This window comes from Carya illinoinensis, chromosome 4 (genome assembly GCF_018687715.1).
Source record: "Carya illinoinensis cultivar Pawnee chromosome 4, C.illinoinensisPawnee_v1, whole genome shotgun sequence".
Taxonomy (NCBI): domain Eukaryota; kingdom Viridiplantae; phylum Streptophyta; class Magnoliopsida; order Fagales; family Juglandaceae; genus Carya; species Carya illinoinensis.
Genome location: NC_056755.1, coordinates 38,321,965 through 38,346,741, shown reverse-complemented (window position 1 = coordinate 38,346,741; position 24,777 = coordinate 38,321,965). Strand labels below are relative to the sequence as shown.

The window sequence follows — 24,777 nt, the reverse complement described above, 5'->3', positions numbered from 1 at the left end:
CTAAAGATAGATATAAAAGAGGATGTAAAGATCCAACCCGGCTGTAATTACTCCTTGGTATTTGGTGCGACTAGCTAAGGTGAGATGATTCTATTTAGATAGTGAAAATATTTCATTTTATTATTATAATTATTTCATATTTTTACATAAAATATAATAAATAATTTAATTTTTTATATACAAAAATAATAATAATATTAAAAAATAATATTATATTCATCTTCTAATTTTAATCTAAAATCATCGTTATCTTCCAAACAAAACATACAGCACCAAAGTCTTTGTAGACTCGTCTAGTAGCCCATTCCGTAGATGCCCTAAGTAAAGTTACACGTAAACGACCCTAATCTTTGGTCCACCTCTCCCTTCTTTGTCCTTTTCTGCACAGAATACTAACAAAAAAGAAAATCTAACCGAACCATGAGCCACCGATATATATATACCCCCAAGTCTACTATACTGCTGCCACAGTGAAATCACCTCTCTTGTTCTCTCGATCTAGCTCTCTTAAGCAAATTAAAGCTCTTCCCCTTCATGCTCCTCAGCTGATCTGGCTCTCCATTTTCTGCTCCACTAAACAAAACCAAAAGATCAAGCTCACATTTCCTGAAAGTCTCTGGAACCCTCCTGATGATCCGTACGTATTTCCAGAAATCCAGGACTTCCCTATAAGTTCTGTCAAAAATCTCAGCCTAATACTCACTCAAAGAGAGCGCCAGAGTTCCCGAGCTCTATTCCATAACTATAAGTTGAGTCTCTAGCATAATCACATATCGATATCATCCTCCATTTTCTTCTTTTGCATGGACGTCGACCCATGGCACTCTGAAGTCAAGTGATCAGTTTAAATCTTATTGCAACTCTTTTCCTTTGGCTTTTCTGGTGTTATGGACTACTTGAAAGAATTGGAAGGCAAGCGAATCCATGACCATCTCGACCAAAATACGGCGCAACCAAGGTGTAAGTGGGTGCCAGGGCCTGTCATAGTTGGGGCTGGCCCTTCAGGTTTAGCTGCAGCAGCTTGTCTCAAACAAAGAGGTATTCCAAGCTTAATCCTCGAAAAAGCTGGGTGCCTAGCTTCCTTATGGCAGCAAAAAACCTATGACCGACTCCGTCTTCACCTTCCAAAGAAATTCTGTGAGCTCCCCTTCATGCCATTCCCCAAGAATTTCCCTACCTACCCAACTAAACAACAGTTTGTGGCATATTTAAAGGCCTACGCTGACCGTTTTGAGATAAAACCTGTATTCAACGAAACAGTAGTGAGTGCAAAGTTTGATCAGGTTCGAGCGTTCTGGAGGGTTCAGACAAAGAGCTTGGAAAATGAAGAAGCAGAGTACGCGAGCAAATGGCTGATAGTTGCAACTGGAGAGAATGCAGAGAATGTTGTGCCGCAAATTGAGGGAATGAATGAATTTTGTGGAACTATGGTCCACACAAGTGCGTACAAGAGCGGGGATTTGTTTAGTGGAAAGAGTGTTTTGGTGGTTGGATGCGGTAACTCAGGCATGGAGGTCTGCTTGGATCTTTGCAACTATAATGCTCGCCCTTCCCTAGTGGTTAGAGATTCGGTGAGCACATTTAAATTCTTATCAAACTAAACTCAGACTATTATATTTGATAAACTGGCAGCTGAGTTTATGAGCAAGTTGTTCTTGCTTCACAGCATCAAAATTAGCTGAAATGAAACCATTAAATTAAGAATTTTGAAGTCTTCCGACACAAGAAATATTACATTTCAAACCTCTGTTAAAACAGCAATATATAGCTTTGTGAAGTTTATCCAAACATTTCCCGAAGCGGTTCTTCTCCTTGCTTTATAAGTATGGGCGGAAATGATCATACTTTAATATTGATTTATGGCAGTTAATAATTATTTTCTGTTTTTCTTTGTGCTCGACTATTTTTTACAGTTGTGGTGTTGACTTAATCTGGACTGTTATTTTTCTATTTGGCGAGGGTTTTACTCAAAAGAAAACGGAAGTCTGTAAACAGAAAAAGCCATGCGAAAAAAATAAAAAGAAATATAATCGAGAGTCTGTCCATAAAGAACTTTTCATCAGGAGAAGATGTCATCCTTTTCTAACTTTCTTGCTACTTGTTGGCATGCGCAACAATGGCCAGCAGAACAAAATCTTACGGCATATATCCTAATATTGTACCTTTTTTGTATAAAATTGTTACCAAAAAAAAAAAAAAAAGAAACACTCCGAAGTTAGAATTAGTGTTGCAGATTTTAAAAATGACATGGAAGTCATATCCTAGAAGAGGCACAAATGAACACGAGCTTTCGGGACTCATCAGAGGTCCCATGCAACATCTTTAGCCCTTTAATTTCTATTATTTTAACCACATGATCTTTTTCCTAAAATTATGTTGCAGGTGCATGTCTTGCCCCAGGAGATGCTGGGAAGATCAACTTTTGGATTGTCCATGTGGCTGCTCAAGTGGCTCCCCATGCGCCTCGTGGATCAATTCTTACTCCTGATGTCACTCATGATGCTTGGGGACACCGCTCAATTTGGTCTAAATCGCCCAAAGCTTGGTCCTCTTGAGCTCAAGAACAAGTTTGGCAAGACGCCCGTGTTAGATGTTGGAACACTCGCCAAGATCAAGACAGGGAACATCAAGGTTCACTGAGTGTGTGTGTGTGTGTCTATATATATGTATGTATAACTCTTAGTCCTTAAATAATCAGACATTTTTTACAACTATATATGAAACACGTTGTTTTGTAACATGATCAAACATGTCACCTTGATAACTAGAAGCCTAGCTAACTTTCACCCCCACATCGTGGATATAGGTATACAAAGCAATAAAGCGTTTAAGGCACCATGCTGTGGAGTTCGTTGATGGGAAAGTAGAAAAGTTCGATGCTATCATTTTGGCCACGGGATACAAAAGTAATGTCCCATCTTGGTTAAAGGTAGGAGCATGTGCTAAATTTATGTATATACAATCTCAAGCATGTGTTCATTCACGAGAGTAAAGGAAATAGTAAGAAGTTGAAATTTTGTTGTCATCAGGAGAGCGACATGTTCTCCGAGAAAGATGGGTTGCCTCGGGAACCATTCCCGAAAGGATGGAAAGGCGGATGCGGGCTGTACGCCGTGGGATTCACCAAACGTGGCCTGCAAGGCACGTCTGCCGATGCCAGGAAGATTGCAGAAGATATAGACTTTAGAGCACAGCTGGAAAGCTGAGGCAACACACTTCAAATTACATGGCTTTCATTTGCTGGTGCACTATATATACTACCATGCACGACAATTATGAGCTGATAAAAAAAGACTAGAGATCGATGCAATCAACCGTGTATAATCTTCTTCCATGGTTGAACAAGATGATTGTGCCATGAAATTATGGTGCCCCATTTGTTTAGAGCAAAGCATGCAGGGAAAGAACAGAAAAAGTACTAGGATTGATCAGGATATATAAAAACATTCAAATTGCGTGCACTCGACCTAGCTAGGTAAACATATAAGGTAAAAAGTTTGGAGAATTGAAGTGCTGAGGGAAATTTTAATTTAATTTCTTGTGCCAACTGTTTAATATCACTACTGGGGGATGTAATTAGAAACATTAAAAATTTACAGAGGTTAAATTAAGAACCAAAAGAGTAATTTGGGATATTTTACCCTTGCATCTATATATATGTGTGTGTGTGTTTTTACTGGCCGTGGCTGCATGGTAGCAGTACTGGTGATCGTACGTGCATGTAGTAGTATCCACTATAGTACTACTATTTCTTTGGAGTTTGTAATTTTTTTTTTTTTTTTTTTTTTTTTTGCCCTTTTGGAGCTATATATGTACGTGTGTGTATATATATATTTCAATTAAATTTGTGATCACTCTACATTTCAACATTAATAATGATGTTTCCATGAGTTTGACTTTGTATTATTGTCTCTATATATCTCTCCGAGGTATTATGATTGATCATCCTTAATTATGTTAACTCTCAGGAGTAGAGTCGCAGATATACATACAAGCTGCTAGCTAGGCCGGGAATAGCTAACTAGGGACCATTACATATATCTTATCAAGCCATTCAAAAACTTAGTATAGTGAGTTGAAAGTGAGTTGAGATTAGATGAGTTGAAATAAAAGTTAAAAATTAAATAAAATATTGTTAGAATATTAATTTTAAATATTATTATTGGTTTGATATTTTAAAAAAATTAAATTATGTATTATATTTTGTGTGAGAATTTATAAAATTTTTAATAATAAAATGAGATGAAGTGAGATAACAAAAAATAAATTCGCATTCAGTCTATAGCTAGCCTGGTTTGACCATTATTATGAGCGTTATAGAGACCCATTACATGTCTTATCCTGTGGAAAACCAAAAGCAAAGGCATTCAAAATTAAGTAAATTATAAAAAGACATCATGATTAGAGAAAGTGCCTTTAGATGCCTTGTAAAAGGTCCCATTCATGAATTAGCTAGATGAAGTGGCTCTCTCTCTCTCTCTCTCTCTCTCTCTCTCTCTCTCTCTCTCTCTCTCTCTCTCTCTCTCTCTCTCTCTCTCTCTCTCTCTCTCTCTCTCTCTCTCTCTCTCTCTATATATATATATATATATATCTTTATTGTAGACTAGCTTTTCAACATGATATACATGATCAATATAATCTTTATTCTTATTGTATTATATCTCTAGGCTACCTTTTCTATTCATTTGTACGAATATATATATTATTCATATATATATATCAGCATCAATAACTCGATCGGAGTCTCGGACCACATTTTTAATTTGTTTTTTTGGAATTCAAACACGCATACGCTTTCCAACCACAATTTCATCCCTATCAACACTTGATGGGGTCTCATGTATTTATGATGAAAGACTTTGCCAATGAAGAATATCAAAGCTCGATCTATTCATTATATTATATACACATGACACACACACACCAACTAGAGAAAAGCTAGATGAATGATCAGCAATTTAATGTACAGGCTGTTTGCACAAAGAGCTAGCTAGCTAGCTCGAATTAATAATTAAGAAAAGGAGAATTAAGGGCATTTGGTATATGATTAATTAATGGTACTACCGATCATCATCATCTCTTAGGAAAGCAATAGATCCAGCCAATTACAATTAATTTACCAAATCGAATATTGTTTAATAAATATCTATATATCTATGTTTATTTAAAATTATATCTATATATCGAAGCACTGTATACCATATGAAAATTGTGGTAGTGAAAATAAGTAATATTTAGAAATATTTTACATTTTTGCTTGCAAATGAACCTTATAGAAATATAATTACCATATATAATATGGAAGATTAGACGTTAGTTAATATATAGTTTGAGGGTACGTACTAGATATATAGAGGCCAGTTTTTCCCTTAATTTTTTTTAATGTTTAATTTTTATTTTGGTAGGATTTATTCCGACCGAATGGAGTTTGATGAGCAATAGAAACGAATGGAATGTTTGGACTCATAATATATACAGACAATAAACGGGAAGGTAGACTATCACCATCAAGAAACTTCAACTTCGAAAAATCGCACTTAGGACCAGCAATGGTGCCCTACTAATAATTGCCTGGCCCATTCAAGATCCCATCATTCCACTTGAACGGCCCCTTAATTCCTTTTGCTGCCGACTCTAATTTCCTGATCTCTCTCTTTTTTTCTATCTTCTCCTTTTTTTTTATCAAAAAAATAATTACTTGGCATTTTTTTAATTACTATAATCTGCTTTTTAAATTATTAAAACTGAAATTTTAATTACTAGTGCTCGATCCTTCCCTTTCCTTTATATCTTTCTCTTAAAAAGAAAAGTTTCATTGGAGAACAATGCGCTCTCTATTGGGTTGGTGCATGTTTCTCATTCTCCCACTAACGTTCCTTTAATCATCAAAAGTTGAAATAATTCTCAAAAAAAAAAAAAAAAACACCCAGCAAATAAGATCAATGGGGGCTGAATGTCTCTGCCATTTTCTCCTGTTAATATTTGTTAATACCACTCGTTTTTTTAAAAATAAAAAATAAAAAATAATAGTTAAGAAGTAATCAACAAGCTCACTCTATAGCTAGAATATTTATGTTAATGTTGTGACATGATTTTCTTTTTGAGTTTTGGGATCGATACTCTTGCAATATTTCGACATCGATCTGTAGCTGTACATGATTGATCGATCGAAAAGGCAGATCGATGATCATCAACATGACGTCTCAACCACTTGGTGACTTTGGGAGGGCTACTTACAAAGACAGCGTAGTATGGTCCAGAAAGCATGTGATACGCAAAGGCGGCATTACATGTCGCCACCCCGGCGCAGCTTTCCCCACAGTATTGTACGTACACATGCTGCTTCACATGCTAATTGGTTTTACCCTGGACCAATCCCTTTAATATCATTTATTAGATTTACTGCATTAATGGTTCGTGGTCCATCAAATTTATTGTGGTAACTGTATCTGATAATTGCTCATTATCGACCGTATATCATTTTCTTCTACGGTTTCTTTCAGGACCATTTGCCTCTGCCTGCTAGCTTCAAGATATATAAAAGTGCACACACACACATATATATATATATATATATGTCTAACAGCTAAGGTGGCTTTGGTTTAGATTTTGATATTCCAATGATTGCATTTAAAGTTCCGGAATGTTATCATATGTTGACAATTCTATGTTTTTTGCCTTATATATATTCCTATAATTGTGAAAAGAGATGCAGGAAAAGGAGCCCACAACCACAAGTAGTAGGACTGTTCAAAGAACTGTACGCGCAATTATCACTGCATTAATTTCATATTAAGAATATTGAATTTTGTTATAATATTGGAAATATCTACCAAAACATGCATGCAATTGATCCTTTAAGTCACATGCTTTAATTACCAAGTCTTTTAATTTGGAAACTTAATGCATGCTACGGTCCTGATAAACCATGAGTGTTTGTTTACTTTAGAAGAATTCCCAAGCTAGTAACTAATTAATTAGCTAGATCGAGGAGGTACTATGAATTAAGGTGGTAAAATGAATCGGAATCAGAGTGCACTATATATTACGTACGTAGTTGAAAAGGGCAAGTCACGCAGGCGCGAGGGGAGAGTGACAAGAACACGTCGAGTCATCGTCAGAAGCATTATATATATATAATCAGGTAGGGAATGGATGATGGACGGTGAGAGAGCGTTGGATCGGATGATGCTGATGATGATCAGAGTCATGAGTCATGAGGCGGGAAAGGTCTCATGTTTGAGATCGATGGACGCAGCAGTACAACAACTACTACTAATTAATATTTAATACTAGATGACTTTGGCTTTTCTTTTGAATGAATATATATATATATAATAAAGAAAAGCATGAAGGCTAGCTAGGGACCACATGATGGATGATGCACCACTTCATGAATCTGCAATGTGTTGTCTTCTTCAATAATTAGACCATCCCAGCTTACTCGATCCCGTACATATGGGATTCCTAGCTACGTACTGCATGCATGCCCGCTGATCGATTGAACACATCATGCAATTGATCGGACGTTACGTACGCTTTCCTTCGGTAGTACTGTTCATTAATATTTTATTTATTTATTTTAATTTGATCTGTCTTTGGGGAGCTAGCTAGCTAGCTCGCGCTTGTATGCAAGATTCACAATATATAGGGATCATAGATAGATCGATAGGGCCTGCTATAGCTAGGCACATTGGACGAATATCATCCCTTCAAGAAATCTGAGCGACGAAAAGTACTAGCTTTATTCATGGATTAATAATTTCGGGATTTCCTTTCTTCATTTTTGGAGGAATAAAGATTTTCCAAAAGCTTAAGCTAGGATATATAGATAATGAAATCAATATTGTAGCTAAAATCCTCACCAACATGCTGGAAAACGTCGTACTTGGGCAGCCATGAGTTTTCAATCCATCTAAAACTAATTAGCGTTAGAAAATGCACACTATTCATCGTCACACTCGAATGCCTATTTTTAGGGCAGCTGTAGAGAGTGTTATAGCGGCTATACATACTCAAAAACCATTTATATAATTTTGTTCTCCAAGCTGGTGATCAAGCGCCGGCTAAAAATACTACGCATATTGCCCTTGCATGCGCGCAGCTGCTTCCAAGATAGATTAATTAACATTAATCAAGACAACCAGTTTCTTACATAAATGGCTTCAACCCCCCATGATAAGAACGATATATCGATCATGTTCTTATCATTTCAAATAAACCATGTAGTATAGTACTTTTCCTTCGTTCCAAAAGTCTTCTAAAGTTCTCTTTCCCCGGTCGTTGGTGAGGTAGATCATGTGCATCATGCATAATATCAGTAGTACTTGAGGAGTAAATTAAGCAAATTAAGATCCGCTGCAAAATATTCCATAGCTAGCTCTCGTTTCGCCCTCTCCCGAAGGGCACTTGGAGAGACAGTAACTAAAAGGTACCTATACTTATCTCCTCTTTTGAACGCAATAGGCTGATCTCGAACGTGATGCATGCGTGGCTGGAAAGGTCTCAAAATGGTGCTTATAAAGTATAGAAACAGAGAGAATCCAAATGTACTAACTAGCTAGCGTCAACTATACTTTCTAGTGTCATTTGCACTCCATATTCTTGGGATCTCAATGATTCTGAGGGAATCTTCTCTAGCTTAAAATGAAACCAAGTCCAAGAAAGAACAAGCACGTGATCCTTTATTATTGGATATTTTGGATCATTGGATTTCTTTTGTTATTTTGGCGTCCAACTTGAACTTGATGACTCTGAGTTGATGGGATCGAGATGCTTGGTGGGATCGATCCGTCAAGTTGAGTGGTCTAAAGATTTTCTCAACAACAATAAATCAACCACACCACGCATATGGTTTGGTATAAATATATGCCTACATCTAGCAAAAGATCAATCAATATTTCTGACGGAAATTAATGCTAGGGTTGTGTACGTGAGACATGAATTAAGATCTCAACGTTTAATTGCAGGTATGTAGAGTGATAATTAAGATCTCAACGTTTAATATCGAGCCAAAACCATGCAGACACCAACGTTTAATTGCACCCAAGTCCTCAATCAGGAAAAAGGAATCTCATTTTGGGATTGAGCTACAATTCAGACTAGCAGGTAATTATAAGATTCCTACGTGACCGTACGTACGTAGAGTGATAATTGGATCAATATTCTCTCAAGTTTTAGTCTTGACTTGAGGGTCTCAAGTGGAAGAAAGATATGTATGTACATCATGATGAGGGATATGTACGTACGTACATCTTTCCAAAAAATTCACAAGCAACATTAATAATGTTGTAGTGATATACATTATCATGTGTCTATGATCTCTCTGTATCCCTTACAGAAATATTGATCTTTGTAACTATATGCATGCATGCACCTCGTATGCCTCAAGATGATAATATTAATTCAGTAATACATATATAGTACATAAACACATGCAAAAAGAAATTGATCAAAATATATATGCCTCTCGAAAGCACCTCCGATATTCTTCTCTCTCCTAAATGAAATGACCTGAGGAGGTCATGTCAGTGACAAAGGATTAGGCGTGCCTGAGACATATATCTTGTGAAAGACAACATTATAAATAAAGATCTTCTGGGTATATTCTTCATAATTCCTTCATTGATATTGTAGAAATTGTTTTCAGCCTCCTTTACATGACTAGTACCGCCTTTAAATTTCAGTTCATAATGATCATCATAAAACTTGTTCTATTAACACAAACATAAGAAAAGGTACGTAGAAAATATCTATGTTTCAAGAAAGATAATTAGTACTAAAGATGCAAACATATTATAAAAATAAATCTACAAATTAACATTATTTCATATAATACATTAGATCTGCTTTACAATAAAAATAATTTTACAATTTAACATATGTACTACATTAAGTTACGCTAGCTTGTGAATTTATTTTTCTCAAAAATGTACCAAATTGTAATATTGCATTAGTCTTTTTATATTTCTACATGCAAGATTATAACTCACAACCTCGCCCTTTACTTTCTCTACGAGGGAGGAAGCATCATAATTGATCATCCCAACTAATCTCATTTATTAGTTTCCTTTAATTGATTTTACCATGCATTTTCCTTTTAGAATTTTGCTACATATAAGTAAAGTTACGTACTAATCTGTGTACCAATACTGATTTCTTCATATTTAAAATTTAAATTAGCACTGTTTTCAATCAAATCAACTTTTTGACCAATCACATTCAATTGGTGCACATATTAGTACACAATTATGCTTATAACTAGATTTTTCCTTTCATGAATATGCGTATATGTGTTCGATATCTTTTATTAATTAAGATTTTCCACAACATTTGATATCTTTTATACACATATATTAGTTTCTATTTCATACACACGAGCATATAAATTGAAATCAAGAGAATAGACATTTCAAATTTGGATTCTTTAGAGTTCTGCCGGAATTTTATGGTCTAGAGTCAATAATAGATAGATACATAAAATGAATCTTACATCATTTATAGAGCATTTGTTGTCCAAAAAATTATTTGAATAACTATAAATATTATGTAATTTATTTTATATGTTTATCTCTCTACTACTATAAGCTTTTAAGTGCCTATTGCCATAATGTCATTGTAGTCCTCATTTTTGCCATCCAGATTCTTATGTTTTTGGGCCTTATTGCAAAATCCTTATATAGTTGAGACAAGACTTCCAAGAATCAAAATACGTTCATATTATCTCGTTTTTTAAAGGGGGAATGTTTGAGCCTTGATCACGTTTAATTGAAATTAAAGCTCAACTCATGGCCCAAACTAATCCAACCGAACAATAATTTGACTCAATCTCAGGCAGGCAAACTGGGGTTTGGGCTGCCCAACCCTATATATGCTCCAAAGGAGGATGAACCATATTGGCTCCTATGAATTTCTATACATTCTCACCGAAACAAGAGGCCCAAATTCAAAGTTAAAAGATAACTCAGACGAATGCACTTGCACCCGTTTCCCTTTTATTGTTCTCTGCATGTGAATGCGTGCGCCACAGAGGAAGAGAGGCCCACGAACCCAAAAATGTGTGGATTAACTAGACTGCTTACCCAATAGAGAGGAAACAGTCCAAAGAACAGAACTGCCGTGAGCAGACATTCTTTAATCTGTAACGCCATTTCTCTTTTGTCTTTCAATCTCTTTCTCGTATGCAATGTAACACAACTATCAAGCACAGACATGGTCCCCAAGAAATGAAGGTGGTTTAGGCTCCTATTCTCTGTGTAGATCCTGATCAGCAGTTAACTTCCAAATTTTCTCATTCTATTTGTACGTGTCTTCTCTTTCATTTCCATTGTTCAAATATCCATTCTTTGAAAAGGACTTCACACACACACATATATATACACAACGCCTATTTTCTTGTTCCCTTTATTATTATTATTATCATTGAGAGCTAGCCTTGAGATCCTTTGTAATGGTTCAAGTACGACAATAGGACATAATACTACAAAAATAACTAGACTGATCTGCTCCTTTTCCCATAATCCATATAAATAGAAACTATAAATAAATGGTACGTGGTTAACAGCACAACAAAAATGCATGTACCTAAAGATACTTTATCCCTTATAATATATATGTATATACCAGCAATTTAGAATACTTGCCAAATTGTGGTTTCTTTTCAATCATGGCTAAATTATTTGAAGAACACTTTGTCTTTTATTACTGAATTTCCTTTCCATCAAGAATACCTCATTCTTGTCTGAGCTAACCTAAAAGATAATACTATTAATAGACAACTTGTTCTCAATTTCTGGCATCATGATATGTGTGAAGCTCTTGGAATATATTTAATTAGGGTTGTTGATTATCTATGCAAGCATCTTTACTTGTTCAAATAGAATTAAAAATTTTCCTTCTCATTTGTGACACCGAATAGAATAGCAATTATTCTGTAAGTTAATTTCAACAGATAATTTATAATTTGGATTTTTACCAATTTATGATCTATAGCAATAGATATATATTAGATTGTTTTGGGGAAAAAGAGAAGAAAAATATTGAGTTCTTATATCATCTTGATCTTTAATAATTTAAGAGTAACATGTTAAATGTTTTAAGAGAATTAGTATTTATTTAAAATAACAAAAAATGATTTTTGTAGCCAAGAATTTAGAGAGAGAACAAATACACTTACATTAGAGAACGAGCTTTTGTCTTTTTCAGAAGTCAAGTCAAACCCATTTCACCTTTAGAAAATGGGACAGCCTTTTAGGTCTTTTTACATCTACTTTCAAGTCAACAAACAATCGCTCCCATCCCCATCTTTTCAAGCTCCTAATTGATCAGAAGTCACCCGATCTGAAAAGCTAATGAACCACCCACGACTTTCTCTTACCATTTCCCTAAAACAATATTTTCTTTTTTCAAACAACCAAGAAACTACTGTTACCAAATTTACCTCATCAAAAGCATCAAGTACTGTTCTACTTCATTTTCTATCTCACGTGTCTTCAAACACAGTTGCTTAGATCATTGTAGAATCAATATAAACCAGGGAAAAAAACAAGAAAAATCTCAGTCATGTCGCCTGTTTGGTACAAAGAATAGATTTGCAGTAAAAAGTAGTAAGGAATCGGGTGCGCCAAATGGTTTTGGAGGAACTTGGAGGTAGACTATTTGAAAAATGTCATTTTTTTTCTATATTTTGAATTATATTTGTTGATATTATATTTAATGTGTCTATTATTTAAAAAAGAAAATAATATTTATCTTTTAATTGTCATGATTTAAAATAGGATTGCTGATATATAATTGAAAGATAAATAATAAATAATTTTCTAATAATCATATTAAAAGTTAAGATGGTTAAACAAATATATATAAACAGATCTTATTAATAAGTAAGATCAAATTCACCAGCTCCTCCCTCCTTCCATCTTTCCCATCTACAACAAGCTGCTTGATCTTCAAATTTAAAAAGATAGAGATGAATAATAGCATATCCATTCACCAAATTAAATTTGAAGTGAAAATTCTTACCAAGATTTTGGTTAGAAAGACAAGCATGCACGCAGAAAACAATATATATATGTCGACAATTTTTCTGCAAATCAATTGCAAAAAAGAGACTCCCATATCTCTGTGAACACCTCCACAATGACCTTATGATGATGGTACGAATTCAAAGACAGAAAACACTGCAAGAGCTGCTCTAAATCTTTGGCCGCAAATATCTGCTTCTCGACGATCATCTCCACCATTGACGTCCTGAAATCGTTGTAAGGATCGCTGGAACTCTTCACCACCGCATAGCTATCCTTCACTTTCCCCTGCATTTTTGGCATTAATATACCCGTTTCAGAACTCCGAGCAGTCCCCGACCTTCTCCGCCGAGCCCCGTGCCTATTCCGGCGAGAACGACGTCGCCGAGACTCAGATGAATCGGAAGATAGACTCTTGGAAGAGAAAAGAGTGTCAGTCTCGTCCTCTCTTTCTTCTTCTTCTTCTTCCTCTTCTTCTTCGCTGCTATACCACCACCCACCCAAACTCATATCCTGCGAAGATGAGCTAAAGGGAACGGATTCCGTAGGCTTGTTCTTCATTGGGGTCGTCATCTTTTTCGTCTTACTCTTATTTCTTTCGGAGCCTTTCTTCTTTTTCAGTTTAGACTTTGAATCTCCGAGCTGGTAGAAGGGATTCAAGGGAGAGATTGGAGACGCAGGAGGGCAGGTACGTCCATCGGGGTTGGCCAAAGCGAAAGGAGAATAAGGCGGGGAGACTTTCTTCTCAGAGAGAGAATCTTTTGCTGCTATTAAGCAGCTGTGGTTTGTGGTTTCTGGGGTTTGCGAGGGCTTGGGTCTGCAGATGAAGGTGAAGGATCCAGGGCTAGGGGAAAAGGGCTCTATCATGTGGAAGTTCTGGTGGTTCTGTGGCAGAAAGACGGCTTTTTCAACTACGTCGGAGAGGTTCCGGGAGCCGCACGAGCCGAACGAGCCTCTGAACATGCGAGAGATTCGGAGCTTGAATCCGTTTTCCATGAGAGAGAGAGAGAGAGAGAGAGAGAGAGAGAGTTTGAGGGGTGAGAATTTTGAAGAGAGAGAGAGATGGCGGATCTTTTGAGTACCTGAAAGTATCCACACATGCATGAAATGAAAAAATTAATCGAAAGTGAAGTACTGGAAATTTTTTTAGAAGGGTCTGACTTTCAGGGTCTGGGTACCTGTTTGGATTCTTTACCTTAATTATTATTTGCATATTGACATCTGGAGTTAAAATATATATATATATATAATTGATAACATAATTTATTGAGAATTTAATAAATACAAAAATTATTTTATTAATTTACTCATTTCTCTCCTAAATCTTACAGCATTTACAATAATTTATTTATACTATCTTTCGATATAAATCACTAAAATTTATTTTTTCTATTTTACATAATAACTTTTACAGAATACTGTACATTAGTTTTTTTAATTTTTTTCATATCATTTAAATAGACATTCTTATTCTTTTTTTGTTCTTTTTAAATATTTTTCCTAATTACCAATAAATTTATAAAATCCTTATATCTTTTTATATTTACAATTTACTTTTTATATACAATGAGATATAATTCCATCATATACACAAAATAAAAATTAAAAAAATCAAAACATGAAAAAAATTGGATCATATTAAAAAAATATTTTCAAGATATTTTGTGGAAGAGAATGAAATAGAGCTGTTCTAGATGATTAACAATAAAAAGAATTTGCTTAGATGGTGAAATGCAATGTAAAAGAAAATGAAATACTAATCATAAAAATTTATTTATAAGATGAACAGTATCCACTACATGTAGCGGGTTTACATAGTATTCATAAATGTAAATTAGAGGAAGTTTATGTGATCGATCCATTAGATCTGGTTTTGAACAAAAATTTACATATTTAATAATTAGATTTTACAACATCCATTTTGAGTGCTCTTATAATTCCTACCTACAATAACTCCCAAAGATATGAATTCAATCATTTAACAATATAGTTTTTACTCCTTAAGTCTTAATTAAGAAAACTTTGGGGAGAAACATAGACTATAAACTAGGCATCATTCTCGAACATTATAGTCTAAGTAGAAGAGAGACAAACATATAAAATAAGCATTATAGCATTTATTAAGAAGCATCCAACATTATTTGAAAAATTCAATCAGCACTTACAAAATATATAAATCTAGCATTTTAATAGTAGTTAAATGTTTTGAAGAAAGAAATTTTATTAGATTTTGAAAAAAGATGGACAAAAGTTGAATAAAAATATTATAAAATTAAAAAAATGTTTGAATATATATTTATATATGATCAAAATAGTACTGTCTTACTAGTTGAGAAAACTCAATCCAAAAAAGTTTTTACTTTTTCTTTTCAAGGTATTATTCTGGTGCTATTAATATCGAATCTAAGAGATCCTTATTGCATCACCAAATCTTGGGCATTAAATTTAGAGAAATGATATTTATAGTCACATAGCTCGTACTTTTTAAAAAAGAATAATTTTACTTATCATCTCTACACACTACATGTAACATTTATTTTTATTTATTTTTATTTTTTCTATAACAAATATGTGGTGTATGGATGATAAGTAGAACGACTTAATTACTTTAACAAGAATAAAATAAAATAAAAATAATAATAATAAATAATTTTAAAATATGTAAAATGTATAGTTATGGATGATGAGTAGCATCTTTATTTGAAAAGAGTGAATAAATATGAAATCTATATAAAAAAAAATTATTTTTTTAATTATAGACCACATTCTTTTTCAAAAAAGATGTACAAGGTCGACTCTAGACAACCTTGCATGACTATATTGAACATTACTTATAAATCTAATCATTTTTTTAGGTGTGGTTTGATCCTTCCTCAACTTCAGCAACTGTATGCATGTTAATTGATCCCTTCCATTAATATTTTTGGAACTAGCAAATCTAGCTTGAACTTCAATGTCCTGGGTATGCAGCAGCTTCATTAATATTGTGAGCTAGATTATCTATCATGAAGAAAACAGCAGGAGCAGGGCCTGAAATGCACGAAATAAGACATGCATCTAGTCATTAAGGGATTGCATGAAACTTTATCAAAGTCAATGATATGTAGTAGTAGTAGTACTCGAGTTTCGTGGATTAATTAGAGATCGTGTGGATTTATTTAGTCATGTTATGATATTCTTCGATTGCCAACTAGTAATTAATTAAATTGAGTTTTGCTACTCATCATCTCAGATACCACATTTTTATTATTTATTTTTTATTTTATTCTTCTAAAGCTAATTGAGTTTTCTACTCATCAATATCCATACATGCATGACCATACATTTGATAAGGAAAAAAAAAATAAAAATTAAAAAATGATATGTAGTGCATGTATTTGTGATATGGGATGACGAATAGAATTTTTCTATTAATTTCTTTTACAAAGAAAGTTTATTTTACTAATTTATTAATGTTCTTTCTTACCCTATGTGCAAAACTATTTAATAAACAAGGCAGTCTGCATGACGTTCTTCTTCTCTCTCGGTTTTTCCTTGCACGTCATGAATTTATAATTAGTTGATCAAAAGGGGTCCTGATCTCATCGTATGCTTATAGTTTCAACGTGCATGTTTCTTGTACACCAGATGTATATAACATAACCGAGAAAGAGAGTACTGCATGGATTTTTTTTTTGGAGGGAGAGAGATCAGCACTTTGAAAGGCGATTTCATAGTAGATGATCAGGACAAAGGTGAAAGTGTCGCCTTCTTTGTGTTTCGATACGGGTAAGTTTCATTTTGTCAATTTTTATTTTTCATCTTTGAAAGTTTGTTTAATTCCCATACACATTTTGTCAGTGTGCTCATGTCTGCTACATCTCGTCCACTGATTTTAAGACAAAGTGTAGCAGAATATCTAACCCTTTGGAGGAATTAGTTCTCCAACCCAAAAACCTCACTCTCTCTCTCTCTCTCTCTGAGAGGAGCATCTCAAAGTCACAGAAGCTTTCAACAATACCAAAACAAACCAAACTACAAAGGATACATGATGATATCTTGCGCCCACGGCCAAGAGCTAGCAGACAATTAATTAGGTGTTTTCTTTCAGCTTTCAAAGTTGAATTTAGTTTAGTGACGAACAGAAAACCACATTATTCTCTCATAGCTTTCCAAACAGTACCCCTATTTTCTTTGATTTGATGGATATTATATATTGTTATGCGCGTAAAAGGCTCTGAAAATTTCAAACCAATTCCATCTGCATGGTCTTCTTAATTAAACAATCAAGGAATTATTGAGATCGAGGACAATTATTTTGACATTTGAGTCATGGCTTTTGGGTAAGGTTGGTTTGTCTACTTCACTTTTTAAGTGGGGTTGTCGTGTTTATTTTGTCTGCATAAACCTCTTAATCAAACTGCGTCCAGGCCGATTTCACATCCTTTACTCATCATATATATATATATATATATTGAAATTTATTATTAACAAATTAATTTTTTTTATATAAAATATATATTTTATTTATTTATTTTTAAAATAATTACGGTTACATAAATTATTGTTAAAAATATCTTTTTTAACAAAAAATAATGTGTAAAAATTTTGGGCCCTAACACGACTCCCTAAGAGCAGTCTCATAGGAATATTTAAATCTAAAATTAAGGCCACCTTTTACCAATTAGACATCAAAATCGTCTGCATTAGATTATGCAATAACAAATTTTGTAGCTTTTAGGTACAGTGATTGGAAAAAAATATCAAATTTTGTTGTAACTATATAATAATCAAATTCTTATTTTATTAATTTATTGTAACTCTTATTCTCTCTTCTCTCGCATAGATATATTCCAATAGTTTTAATTCTGTCTTGCACCATATCCAGTAGTCTTAATTCATGAGCTAAAAAACTAAATATTTTTTAATTAAAATTAAATTTATGATAAAATTAAACAAATTAAAAATATCCAAATTAAATATTTTTTAGGTTAATATTATTTTATTACTATATAATAAATAAATGAATAATCTAATATAAATATTTGATGTGAATGAAATAGTTAAAATTAAAATTATTTTATATTATTTTATTATTATATAATAAAAAATAATTATTTTAATATAAAAATTTATATAAATTGAATAGTTAATATCTAAATTTATTTTATATTTATTAAACATGTCAATTAGATATGCATAATCGAATGAAATGCCCTAAGATATACATAGGATTAACAGTAGTGTTCTACTAGACTGCAAAACGTACTTTCAGGTTTGTGATAACTGATATGAGTACAACTCGTATACTGTTATACATGTTGATGCTTTTCGAAGGATGAATTGGTTGAATTTGTTGGCGGCCATAGCATGCATGGAAAAGTGAATAGCTAGCCAGCTATGGTCCTCGTACCATTACAGTACTGTCCACTAGTCTATGCCAGCACCACCATGTTCATTGTTCAGTACCCGTGAACTACAACACTTTGTCTTACACTTTTTAGAGACTGTTTGTACAGTAAATTGACATGAAATAAATAGTGTAAAATTTAATAAAATATAATTTTTAATAATTTAATATTTTAAAAAATTAAATTATTTATTATATTTTATATAAAAATTATAATAATAAGATGAGATAAAATATTTCTTATATCAAATTAGGCCATTGTCTTGTTTTAAAATTTAAATTTAAAAGTACTCTCAATTTTTAAAATTTGAATTAAGATGTCTCTCAATCTATCTTATCTTTTAAATTTTTAAATTTTATTTTAACTTTATTATAATAATATTTTATTTAACTTCTATATAACATTTTTATTCAAATCTAACCTTACCCTTTTGCATAACATATGTTCTTTCTTTTATTATGTTAATATGCAATAATATATACACATATGAAGGAAAATGCTGTTGTGCCGCTTGTAGTGTATCGCTATAGTATACCCCTAGCTTTTTTTATTTAATAATTAAAGAAATAATTTTAAATATATTTATGTAACTTTTTTTTTATTTAATAATTAAGAAAATAATTTAAATAAATGTAAAAAAAATTAAAAATAAAAAACAACTGAGCGATATGCTCAGCGGTGTACTACAGGCTGCACAGTAGCCGCATCCATATATAAATATAAGATGCAAGTAAAAAATAATTGATCTTGTCTTGTATCTTTCCATATAAATCATTGAAAAAGGTGTTGCAATGCAACTTGACTAAATGCTAGACGCATTGTAGCCTTCGTGTTTATGGGTGGAAGAGGAAGATCTCATTCGGGATGAAAAGCATTTATGAAATATAAAGGATATGGTACTCTCGACGTCTTATTAGAAAACGTTATATTATAAATTTTGTTACGTACAAGTAAAATTGTGTATTAATCTATATATTAATATTAATTTTTTATATTTAAAATTTAAATTAATATTATTTTTAATAAAATTTATATTTTAACCAATCACATTAAATTAGTGTGTAGATTAATGTACAATTATGTTTGTAACTAAATTTTTTCTTATTATTTACACAAATATTAATATATATATATATATATATATAACATCTATTAATAAATGAAAAAAAATTAAAATACCATATTTTCAAACTCCAAAACTAAATCATCTATAATTAACAGGGCAAGACTAGTACACATGAATTCAAATTTTCAAAATAAATAAAAACAAAAACAAAAAATTAGCTATTAGGGGTTTTTATAAAGTAAATTATATAAAATTTATTACTTTTATATATAGTTTGACCCCCCCCCCTCAAATTTGACTTTTCTGATTCCGCCCCTTGTTTGTAGGGCAGCGATTTGACTTTAACTCCAACCAATGGGCCCAACTTTAGCTCCGTTTCACCTTTGCAGGATTCGAAGCCCATAAGTGAAAATCAGATAAAGGAAAAGCCGAAAGAGATTTTAGACTTCGTTCGGTTATACAATTTGATTACAAAGCTTAAATAAGATAAAATAAAATATTTTAAATAGTAATAAAATTTTTAAATTAAAATAAGATAAAATAATTTATAAAAAAAAGATATATTTAGATAGTAAGATGAGATGAGAGTTTTTTTTGTTTTTAGGATTTGAAAATGTGTGGATCCCACGATTTAAAGAGTAACAGATTTTGTCCTGTTTACAATCTATTCTGTTAGTTTTATACAGTTTATTTACTATTTTATACTATTCAATTACTATTTTTGTTAGTTTTAAACTATTCATTTATTGTTTTACATTATTCACTGTCACTTTTTTACCGTTTTATTTACTGTTTATTTCAGTAAATGTTCTCAAAATTTAGAGATGAAATAAACTATTTGGATAGGCAAAATATATGTACCGTACAGCTCCAAATGAGATAAATTTATCTGAACCGACTAACCAAACTGGGCTAAATACCAAACAAAGAAAACAATCAAAACCACCATATAAAAACTAAGTACGAAGTTCCTATCTCTAATTAGATAAACAACAAGCAATTGATGTTCTCAATGTTGAAACAATCATAAAAAACCATAAAAACATACGGTATACCACTTTTAAGTAATAAAAAGAGAAGAAGAAATACAAACATGGATCTCAAGCCGATGTGATATGATTAATTTGATTTGAAAGATAAATTTTAGATTTTGAATATTATAAATCAGATTTTACTATTTAAGTGATGTGACATGCTCGTCACGCCAGTTTGAGAATAGAATAACTTAGCCTATAATATGATACAAATACTCCAAAGTTGATAGAGTTTTTGTGTGTGTGTGTGTAAGTAACAATGTTTAGGTTTTGTATGAATAAGCAGCAATTTTTAATGTCAAAAGAATCCTAACTTTAGCAACATAAATATGTAGCTACACAACTTCCATATCCCTTCCCCTACTATCCATCTTTCTAGCTTTGTTCTCAAATAGAGCTTCCATTTCTTCTAAGCTCTTGCCCTTCGTCTCCGGCAACAAAGCATAAAAGAACATGGTGCCCAGTACCATTATTCCCGCCAGCACAAAAAACATTCCCCCAAATGTTATCTTCTTGGAAATGGTCAGAAACGTCATTGACACCACTCCACTCACCAGCCGGTTCACCGAAATGGCTAGGCTCGAACCCTGGGCCCTTAGCCTCATAGGAAATATCTCTGACGAGTAAACCCATGTGATTGGCCCAAGCCCAATTGAAAAGAAAGAAACATCGGCACATACCGCCAGGATGCACAACACGATGGCCCAGACCGGCTTACTTTCGGATTGCTCAAGAAACTTCGAGCCCAGGCCCAGCCCAGCTAACGAGATGGCCATACCAACCGATCCCACAAGCAAAAGGGGCCGCCTCCCGAACCGGTCCAAGTAAAAGGCCGAAAACATAACAAAGGACGTCTTGGAAAGGCCCATTATTACATTGACACCAAACAGCTGTTTTTTACTATGTATCCCAGCAGCCTTGAACACTTCAGGGCTGTAGTATATGACTGCATCGTTCCCAGAAGCCTGCATGAAGAAGTTAATTCCTATAGCTGCAATTAGCATGCGTTTAATGGGCCTCGAGGGCCTTAACAAAAGCTCCTTCCAAACCCCTTCTCCACTCCAATGGCTTTCGTGGGCCGAGGCTGGGCTAGCAGCTGTGTTCGGGACTAAAACTGAGGCAGCTTTTGTTATATTCTCCAGTCTCGACTCGGCTTCTTCCAAAGTGTTCGATGTTTTAATCAAAACCTCCCTTGCCTGGTTCACTCGGCCCTGCATGGCGAGCCAACGAGGGGACTCGGGCATTGCCAAGACGCCCAAGCCAATAACTATAGCTGGTATGGCTGCGAGACCTAGCATTAGTCGCCAATTGATGTGCTGTGGGAGACTCGACAAGGCATAGTTGATAATATAACCGAGTAGGATGCCGAAAGTGATGCAAACTTCTGGGAGGGAAGTGAGGAAACCGCGGCTCATGGAGGGGGAGAGTTCGGCGGTGTAGACGGGAGCGATCATGAGAGAGTATCCGACGCCGATACCGGCGATAATGCGGCCCGCCATGAGGAACGGGAACGACGGTGCAAGGCCCATCAGAAGTGCACCAATTAGAAATGTAGCTGCGGCCAAGACTATGGTGTAACGCCTACCTATGTAATCAGAAGTCCTACCGGAAAGAAGTGATCCCACTAAAGAAAACACGTTTAGGGTACCCACCAAAACCTCCTCTTGGATCGATGTGATTTTTAGGTTTTCTTTTATATACAGCGCTGCACCACTCATCACCCCAATATCTGCATATACATGCGGATTTTCAGCCCAAATATTGTCACATAATCTTGCTTTTGTGGGTTTTGGTTATAAGCAGAGAAATAGCATAGCCTATGAGTGGGAATTTTGTGCATTAATTCAGTTGAGAAAACAGAGCTAGCAAGCAAGAAGTGTGAATCGATTTGACTCACCATAACCCAGAAGAATGGAAGTTGAGGATGCCAAAAGAGCACAAATGAATGTGTATTTGTTGAGGCGAGCCTCGGAAATAAAGAAAACATCACGCCTTTGTCCATGGTGATACTCGGAACCGACTTGATCATGAGTTTTCTCCATGTGAGAGTCTCTCTCTCTCTCTCTCTCTCTCTCCGTGTCTGTGTCTCCCCCTTGATTCTCTATCTGCTCTGAATACTCAGATCATCAGGTTGTTTTTCGAGAGCGAAGAAAGAGGCTGAAGGGAGGAGTAATATTATCAGGATTCAGGGATTCAGTTAGGTGGGAGTAATGGGTTTTGCTTTGTCGGTTAATGGATAGTGGCAAATAGCATGAAATGTTTTGAAGGCTCGCATGGGGAACACGTTTACACTAACATTAAATAACAAAAATTATATTGAACTCTTGCCTTATTATTTTACACACTACGATTAATGTGATTGGAGCCATTTAAACCGTTTTAATTTGAAGATTAAATTTTTTTTAAATATTTTTAAATTTAAGTTTTTCTCCTCTTTTTAAATAATAATAAAATATCTTTAACTTAAATTAATTCATTACTATTTATAAATATTATACGATATTCTTTATATTGTTCCTCCTAAATGTTAATATTTAATAAAAATTATTAGTAGAATCTTTCAAACTTATCACTTGATTAATTTAATTATTTTTTATTTAATAATTAAAGAAGTGGTGGTTAATGAAGTAAGAATTTTAAAAAAATATTAAAAAAAATTAAATACCGCTTAGAGCTGGTGGCCCGCTAACAGCACCGTCATGATCCCTTCCTACGTTTCTTTCCAAATTTCTAATAAGAAAACAAATACCAAAACAGAAAGAAGGTTAGATGGCGGATACGAGTCTCATACCTAATAATCTTGTCTATCTTTGATATCTTATGGAAACAAGAATAATTCCCTTACAACAAGGTTTGGATCGATAGTAAAATCTTTCTATTTTATCCTATCTTATCTTATCTGATTTTAATATTTAAAATAGAACTGTGTATTTAAATGCTGATTTAAATATCCAGGAATATTTTAATCCATACTCGGATTTTTAAAAAATTATTATAATAATATTTTTATTCAATTTTTTCTTTTTTATTTTCAAAAACTTCATAAAATATATTAATTCAAATCGTTTTATTAATATTCACAAATTATTTCATTGCATTATATAAATTATCTCATTTCATCTCACTATTTAAATTTAGCCAAAAATCCTTATATTGTATACGACGTCAAGGACACGATGGCATTTATAAGGGGTAGTTCGCACTTGGCACGTAAACGTCGTCGCAAAGAGCTATTGATCAGACGATTTCATTTTTTATTTTTTCTCTTTTGAGAAATTAAGTATCGTGTACGTTTGTTACATAAACACAATTAGATTGAAAAGTAGTTGTTTTCGGATTGCCGGAGAACATCATAATTCTCAAAATTCAAATTCCAAATTCAAAATTAGACGTTATGATGGTAAACATTAAATGGGATTTAATGACCATCACGAGGGATCCCATGGTTAATATTAATTTACAATGTATGTCAGTACAGTTAATTAATTAATTTGGATTGCCATATATATATATATATGTCAATTTGTCTATCTGGAAATTACCATTAAATGGTATATAATATTGTTCAGTTATATATTCTATAGAGTCATGACCATTGATTTGGATTTCCGGCCTATATATCAATTTCTCTGTTTGGAAATTATTATCATAAAATGGTATGTTAACTTATATTTCTAGAGAGTGCTATTCTTGAGGGCTTCCTAATTATATCGTGAGAATAATTTTTTTTTTTTTAAATCTTTATCATGTTGAAAGTGAAGAAAATATTAACTAAAGAAATTAGGATGATCATCATGATGAGTCTTAGGTCCTGTTCGGATGTTAAGTAGAGTTGAGATAATGAAGTGAATTTTGTGAGATCTACCTAAGATAAATTTAGATGTGTCTAGATGTTAAGACGAATTTAGATGTATTTATAAGAAGTTAAAAATTTTTTTAGTTCCCACGTGTAAAGATGTGTTAAGTTGAAAATGATTATGGGTCTCACTGCATGTAAAGAAGTTTTAAATTGAGATGAATTCAATGATTTGAGAATTTAGTGTTTGAATATTAGATTTAGCTTAAAATTAGAGTTCAAAAATTTAATAAAAACTTTCCTTGGTGATTTGTATTTTACATATTATTTTTTCTAGCATTTTTCAAGTTTTATGCAAAAAATTTGCAATTACTTATCCAATGGGTTAATATCCAATTTAATAGGTTTTTCTAATTGCCTGTCTGTTCAGAAGTAACACTCCTACTCCCACTTCGCAAGTCCAACGTAT

General features: G+C 33.3%; 3 protein-coding genes across 3 annotated transcripts; 1 reads left to right on the top strand and 2 right to left on the bottom strand.

The window, feature by feature from the left end:
- The first annotated feature begins 480 nt into the window (after positions 1–480).
- On the top strand, positions 481–3,640 carry LOC122307873 (indole-3-pyruvate monooxygenase YUCCA2-like). Its single transcript, XM_043120987.1, has 4 exons — positions 481–1,571; positions 2,383–2,631; positions 2,807–2,929; positions 3,030–3,640. Exons 1-4 carry the CDS (start codon positions 888–890, stop codon positions 3,204–3,206), a joined length of 1,233 nt encoding a protein of 410 aa, XP_042976921.1. The 5' UTR covers positions 481–887; the 3' UTR covers positions 3,207–3,640.
- A 9,206-nt stretch (positions 3,641–12,846) lies between these two features.
- On the bottom strand, positions 12,847–14,138 carry LOC122307678 (transcription repressor OFP8-like). Its single transcript, XM_043120711.1, has one exon. It carries the CDS (start codon positions 14,124–14,126, stop codon positions 13,092–13,094), a length of 1,035 nt encoding a protein of 344 aa, XP_042976645.1. The 5' UTR covers positions 14,127–14,138; the 3' UTR covers positions 12,847–13,091.
- A 6,663-nt stretch (positions 14,139–20,801) lies between these two features.
- Positions 20,802–22,766, bottom strand: LOC122306968 (polyol transporter 5-like). The gene is made up of 2 exons (XM_043119550.1): positions 22,410–22,766; positions 20,802–22,241 (listed from the first exon to the last, which is right to left on the bottom strand). Exons 1-2 carry the CDS (start codon positions 22,552–22,554, stop codon positions 20,848–20,850), a joined length of 1,539 nt encoding a protein of 512 aa, XP_042975484.1. The 5' UTR covers positions 22,555–22,766; the 3' UTR covers positions 20,802–20,847.
- Positions 22,767–24,777: the final 2,011 nt, after the last annotated feature.